Consider the following 7,932-nt stretch of genomic DNA (forward strand, 5'->3'; position numbering starts at 1 on the left):
TATCTGATCGTTAGTTCATTCAATTGTCCCACCCAACTTCTGGACAAATATCTTGCTGGAATTCTTTAGTCAATTGCTGAACAATCTCAATCCTACGTCAAAAGTCAAAAACTCTCGTCATTTTATCGATCTATTCATAAATTTCGATATTTCTCCCACAGATATTCTTGTCAGCGTCGATATTATCTCGTTATTCATCAACATCTCCATAGACGAAACTGTCTATCTTAAACACTAGTCACTACATGGCTCATCTTTTCTTTAAGTCTTTATATTTAGATTTAGAAAGCCAAAATGTCAAAATTTATCTTCCTTTTAATATATATATATATATATATATATATATATATATATATATATATATATATATATATATATTATATATATATATATATATATATATATATATTGAAGGTCGTCGATTGTAAAATGCTGTGGCAAGTTTATTGCCATATTTATATTCACATTGAATATTCATACGATAATTTCTATAAAAGAATATTCAATTCAATTGTTGTTTACTAAAATGGGAATTCAGAACTAATGCTTTATCTTTAGTAAACATCAAGTAATTTCTAATAAATGTTGATTTCCTGATATTCAAGATTTTCCTGAATATCAATAGTTCATGCTAAGATTCGTATAGCCGTTTGGTCACGTATTTATTTATCTATTATTTATATGAATCATGATCCTTCAAAATTTCATAAAATTAGGTAATTACAAGTTATAGTTAGTAGTTTTAATGTGTTCTTGGTGAACAAAAGCCCAAAAGTACCCAGTGTACAAATATAGAAACCTATCCAACTTTTAAATTAATTACGTTGGTATTAGAAGAGTTAAAAACAAAGTCAAAAGTAAAATAAAAACAATAATTGAATATATGATGATGATGTTAAAGGATAAAACGATATCCAAAAACAAAAAATCAATTTGTAAAGATAATAAACGAAATAAAGGCTTGATATACATTTTTATAGATCTCACGATTATGAAAATAAAGATAGTTACTTTTTACATGTAATGTGTAATAACACTAAAGAAAGAGAAATAGATCATATAATGAAGAAACGACAGAGAAATTGATATAAAAAGGTAGGTGGTCATAATTCAGGTATTTTGGGCAATCAACAGTATTTAGTTTTAAGTTTGATAATGAATCCAGATAATTATCAAGAAATTTGGGGGAAGGGCTGGGAAAATGATGAAGTAGCTGTAATGATTACTTTGGTTTCAGAGATAGATGTTCTTTTAAACATAGTTTGTTGGCGGATGAATAAACTGAGACTTGAATATAATTGGATTAACGAATCATCTTAATATGCAGAAATTGTCAGGAGAAAACTATGTATTTGCTGTTGAAAGCAATTTGCTGAAGACTTATAGGGTCATGATTCTAGAGACTATTGCTGATGATACCGATCACTACTTGTGTTTATTTGAAGCAGTATGGCAGTTGGGCGGAGTACGGTCCTGCATCTAATGTGAATAGTACACAGTTAAATCGTAGGAGTATAATTATCAGAAAGTTTAGAAATATCTTGTGTAAGTATAAGTTATCATATATATAACTGGTTATTTCTTTACCATTAAAGTAAGGGAAAAACTAAATATAAAACAAATCAGAATTATTTAAATCGATAATCTAAATACTACTTAATATCGACAAGAAAAGCGATAAACAAACACTGTTTTCCAAGACAAAAGAGGTGCGTAAGTAGAGAAATGAATGTCAAAAAAGAAAAAGTCGATATGGAAACAATTATAGGAATGTGCTTACAGATAAAAGAAGTCTCATGAGCATCGAAGAAAAAATAGACAGAAATGCATATATTATAGAAGAATTAAAAATCAATAGCTTTGTCCAAATAGTCGAACAAGAAGAGAGACTGGAAAATATAGAAAGATAAATAAGGCGCAATAATATAATAATTCAAGGATTCGAAGATGGAAGGAATAAGAGTCAACAAGAAATCAAGGGAAATGCTGATGATGTAACTCTAAGTACAATAGATTACAGAATTGAGACAGAACGACAAACAATTGCCAAGTAGATCAAAAAATGGGAAGATCAGATTGTACAAGATTTAAAAACTCTAGGAGTACGTGACTGGAGCAAACAGATGTGGGACAGAAATAAATGGAGCACAATAGTCGATGCTTCAAAACACGTGTTTTCATTAAGTGGTGATAAAATACACTCACAAAAATACAGGATCAAACGAGCTTAATCTAGGCGGCTATACGAGGATATATTGAAAAATTCTTAGCCTACTATAGAACCAAACAAAATTTCAATGTCAAAATATTTTATTAGTCAACATATTCGCCTCTTAATTGGATACATTTATTACAGCGAACTTGCAACGTCTCTAGACCTTTCAAAAAAAGTTTCTTCTTTCTCTGCAAACCAGACCTCCACAGCTTTTATTACCTCCTCGTTGGAAGAAAATTTACGACCTTTTAAACTTTTTTCTCTTGTGAAAAAGAAGGGTGTTCTAGTAATTCAAACCCTAAATCACGAATTTTTTGCATGGCAACATGAGATTTGTGTACAAGGGCGTTGTCCTGTAAAAACAAAACACCTTTGGATAGCTTTCCGCGTCTTTTCTCTTTAATTTTTCTCGTAGAGTGATCAGTAATGTCGAATAGTTACCTCCAAATATTGTTTTACCTTTAACCAAAAAATAAATTATGATTACTCCATGGCAATCCCAAAAAACTGAAGCAAGAACTTTTCTAGCAGATTTGGACACGAAACTTCTTAGGTCTTGGAGAGCCAGAGTGTGGCCATTCCATTGATTGTTGCTTTGTTTATGGATCGTAGAAATGTACACAAGTCTCATCCATAGTAACAATTCGATTTAAGAAGTCTACATCGTATTCAAATCGAGCACAGATCGAACGCGATGTTTCTACCCTTGCACGCTTTTGGTCAAACATTTGGGGATCCATTTTGCAGCAATTTTGCTCATGTCCAAATTTACGTGTACTATATGATGAACGAGTTTTTATGAAATATGCATTGCTTCAGATATCCGTTTTAGCCCAATTCGACGGTCTGATAAAATCAAGTCATGATATCTTGCATCGATATTTTCGGGGACTGACACAGAAACTGGCCTTCTCGATCGGTCATAATCTTCAATGAAAAATTTACCTCTTTTGATGCTTGCAGTCCAATTTTTCACGGTCGCATACGAAGGACATTGATCACCAAGGGTATTAAGCATATCTTCGTAAATCTGCTTACCTCTTAACCCTTTTAAATATAGGTACTTGGTGATGGCTCAATTCTCCAATTTTTCGATTTTCCCATTTTGGGTGGACATCTTTTTTCTTTTAATTAATTGCGTAACTCTGGTTTACTTTTCTGACGTCAAACTTTACACTGACACTTCTAATAAGTTATTGTTCGTTGCTATGGTAACACAATATTTTGTGTATGCATGGAACTGGTCTAGGCTAACTAGATATCAATATATCCTCGTAATTCGTTGAACATAAAATATCATCTGGTATGATCCTCGGAAATCCTAGCTTGGGAAACAGAAGTTTTCATGCGAGCATTTAAGCATCCAGCGGAGTGATAGGTTTATTTAAGTTGGGTTGCGATATAATAACAAAAAATGGTTTTTGAATCATTATTAGTATCAAAAATTTTTGCGTATCTTGCTCCAACCTTGGCAATTAAGTCAACGTCACCAATTATAGGAAAAATGATGCTACGATAACAAACAAACCACAGAATTGAATGTAATTAGAATTATTCATATTATAATCACAACAAGTACTAACAACAATCTGTAAATATCAGAATGTTTATATCATATCATCACAAAAAATATTTACTTCATCGATAATTATTGTCTTATGTAACAGTATAACTATTACGTTTTCTCCATAAAGTTATTTACACTAAAAAAATAAATTTTCCATAGTTTATTTGTTAATCATTCAAACTCATCTTGTTATTTTTAAATTACTACGATATGTAACTATGAAAGAATAATTTGTTTACGGCTAGATAAATAAAAAAGCGTAGGAATTATATTTTTCGGTACTCGAAAAATATTTTTAAAAATTTTATTAACACAAAAATATTACAATTTTTATGTTATCGAATGAATACAATTAATATCAAGAACAAACTAACAATATTCATTCTTAAAGTTATTTACATTAATCTTATTTATAATAAAATAAATGCTGACAAATGTTTGTGAAATTTAATCTTATTGCGTTTTATTTTAAAGAATGTTCTGGAATTTTCTTCGTGTAACTTAGGCATTTGAAAATCACATTCGTGATTTTTTATAATCCCATTATTCACGCTAACATGTTTATATGGTTCATTGTTTAATATTATACATTAAGCACGTGAAAATTATAAATACGTTGAAAGCTCAATTTGGTCATTGGGAAAAAAGCAATTTTATTTTCCAATTATGAATTTTTTGGTTTATTCATATTTTGGATAGCATCATTATTATCATTTTTTAATATACCTTTGTTGATAGTGCCAAGGAGAATGCTTTTTTCTGTGTACAAGCTTTAATAATATCAAAAATCACCGGCAATCTTAATTAATTATTGTAAGTAAAATTTTATTATTGTTATACATATAACATATTATACATATTACTCATATTGTATTTAACCATAATTTCAGTCCCAGACGATGAATACATAAGTATTCGAAAGCTCGAAAAATATATTGAAATTAGTCCACTTTGGTGTTTCCTTCCCAATAAAAAACTATATATATATATATATATATATATATATATATATATATATAATATCATACAATCATATATAATATCATACAATCTACTACTATTTACTGCTTACTAAGTATTACCAATGGTTCGCTTAAGGACTAAGGACTTATTGTGGCTACGAACTATTAGACTGAAATTTAAATATTACTTTCCACACAAGTTTTGTTGTTTGAGTGGTTAGGTTAACTCTTTTTTGACTATTTATTATATGGAGTTCCTGATGTAGAAGCAAAAATACTATCGAAACAAGTTCATCCTGTGAACTTCCTCTCAAAAAAGCAAAATCCATTTTTTTGCAAAAAGTGTTTTGGGCTTCCAAAAGTTTATTATTTAGACAAAGAGAAAAAGATAACTATGCACCTGTCCAAATTAAGAGTTACTGCCTCATCTGTGATATTCACCTGATCTGGCATCCTTCGATTACTTTTATTCTTTAACTTGACAAATGGCTCCGTAGAAAGCGGTTTTAAACAAATAAAGAGGTGTAATTTCTTTTTGTATGGTTCGATAGGGATATTATATTGATAAAGAAAATATTTTTTACAATAATTATGTTATTGAAAAGCGGCTTTTCCGTCAATCCGCACATGTGATTTTAGACAATAGAGTAAGAGATAAAACCCAAAAAAATAGGTATCGTGAATTTTAATTATTATTGTTTATTTAGATACTAATGAGTCCATGGATTACTTTATGTTCGCTATAAAGAAAGGAGAAAGATGAATGTGAAGAAATGCTAGCATATAACAAGTAATGAATGAAGAGATAACATCCAAGGAAAACCAAACAAAATATATGGAGCCATAATACTTCAATAAAAAAAGTACCAAGACTTAATTCTAAAACCTCGTTTCAAAGGTTTGTGGTAATATTTTGTAGCCAATTTGGAGCAACTATCGTTTTTTATATTTACGTAGAGTCTGAATGTCATCTGTCATTTAGTTTGTTTAGAGTGGTTCATATTGTTAACGAATCTGAAATTTATTATAAATTTTCCATAATTTACCAAATAGAAAATATGTTGCTAATTATGCATGAAAAAGAATGGAATGGACAGAAGCACTAGAAATATTTCACATGATTCCCAGTATTTTATCTTCAACACGTACGGTGTATTAATAAACAGTCTAGATGTGGTAAAAGATGTACCCCGTTCTGGACAAAGTTCAATATCTTCATCTGGACGTTTGATAATTCGATAATGTAAATTATCTTAAGTATATCTAAATATAACAAAGTTCATTTCATAAGCAGTTTCGAATAGAATTAAATTTTATATCCATATCACTCAACTTAATTTCAATAATCATATCGCCAAAAATCACTTCGACAAAGATTTAAAAATATGTTGAGTACTAACCTGACCATAATCACCAAATACACACATAGAATGTCTAACGTTGGTACAATCACTACTATTATTTATTTACCAATTGTGTGATAAGCAATTTTTTTATAAACAATGATATTGAATGAATTAAAATGCACGTAAAAATTTAAAACAAAAAGAAATATTCATGACCTTTCATTACTTTTATATTGAAAACTTTTTTTCGTAAAATATCATTCGTATAAATCACAAATCGGTGGAAACAGTATAAATAACTACAGCTTAAAAGATTATTTTAATCTATCCTAAATCGATTAAACGCAATATTTATACTTTGTTTCTTAACAATTCACTTTGGTAATTACTTATTATCACATAATTATAGAGATAAGATCATCTGTTATAAGATTCAGATTATATTTAAGAAAAAGTTTGATATATTCTTTTATCTATATGAAAATATGATATTTTAAGGTGAGATAAAGAATTTCTTAGAAATACTAATTCAATTATATATCAAGAATTTTTTTAGATAACACGTACGGACAAACCAATTCACTCTTCCAGTGACTCAAATTTAACCAACAAGAATTTTATCATCAAACAACGGAATCAACTAAACTAATTTGAATTACTGTTACGTGTTACGACAAAAAGACGATTAAGAAAGGCTCTAGTTTACAAATAATCCCAATTATTTTTTGGAAATATTCATTTTTTAATGAGCGAGCGGTACAGCGTTGTTTGAATCATTATGATGGTGGAGATTTGACGCTTTAAGATCGTTCCCTCTCAGGTCGTCCACCTGGATGAGGTATTAAAGTTGCAACAAATGCAGAAGAAAAGCAACCTAGTACCAGCACTCGCCGATTATCGGACTCCCTTGGACCTTCTAGAGATACTATACATCGCCATTTAAAATCATTAGGTAAGATCTATATAAGATGTAGAATGGTGTCACGAGGTTTAAAAGAAACCTCGAGTAGAGGTGTGTAAACAGCTCTTTACCCTGCTGTAAGTTGATCATTTTTTTAAACGCATTGTTACTTTCGATGAAAAATGAATTTTTCTAAACAGCTCGAACATAGAAAATTAGTCGTTAGACAAAGGAAAATTACCAGAACTCGTCGTAAAGAGAGACCGATTCGAGGGAAAGTCTTGTTGTGTATCTGGTGAAATTATGAAGAGTTAGTGTACTTCGAAATCATTTCAGACGATCATGCTATTATTGCCGAGGTATGTGGTGAGTTGACACGAATATATGAGGTTTTATTGGGGAAATATTCAGGTTTAGTTAGTCCGAAGGGGGTTACTACTTGGTGGTATTGTACTCCTACCACACCTACATCTAAGCACAAAGAATGGTTTTACCAATGTCTTATAGAGCATGCTGAGCGTTGGGTTGAAACCATAGAATACGATCTCACGAACAGTACCCTGTGAAAGGTGATTTTCCAGATGTTTTGTATCAAAGTACACACTTCACTATCACCTCTCATTCTAAGATCCTTTATAGATCTCGAAATTGCATTTCAGTATTTTTCAGAAAATTTAACTCATGACCCATTTATATGACAAATATAGCACTTTAATTCCTTCTTCAAAAATCTTCAACCGTTCCGATAATTTGAATCTTAAATTTTATGTATTCAAATTTCATAGTGTATTCCAAGGACTTATTGGCCTAGATAATTTTAAATTGCTAAAAGCCAACTTGGACTTTTCTGGCAGATGGTTAATCACTCCACAAAGCAAAATAAAATTAAACTATTACAAAACTCAGAAAGACATAAATACTATTACTATCGAATCTAGAAC

The 7,932-nt window shown here is 30.1% G+C and overlaps 1 protein-coding gene across 1 annotated transcript in view; it reads right to left on the reverse strand.

Annotated features, from left to right (window-relative positions):
• Positions 1–6,517, reverse strand: part of LOC130891360 (MFS-type transporter SLC18B1-like) — a 46,123-nt gene extending 39,606 nt beyond the window's left edge. The window contains exon 1 of the mRNA XM_057796026.1: positions 6,145–6,517. Coding sequence (XP_057652009.1) covers positions 6,145–6,152 — 8 coding nt within the window. The 5' untranslated portion in view covers positions 6,153–6,517. The remainder of the gene's footprint in view (positions 1–6,144) is intronic.
• Positions 6,518–7,932: the final 1,415 nt, after the last annotated feature.

This window comes from Diorhabda carinulata, chromosome 1 (assembly GCF_026250575.1).
Source record: "Diorhabda carinulata isolate Delta chromosome 1, icDioCari1.1, whole genome shotgun sequence".
In the NCBI taxonomy this organism is placed as follows: Eukaryota; Metazoa; Arthropoda; class Insecta; order Coleoptera; family Chrysomelidae; genus Diorhabda; species Diorhabda carinulata.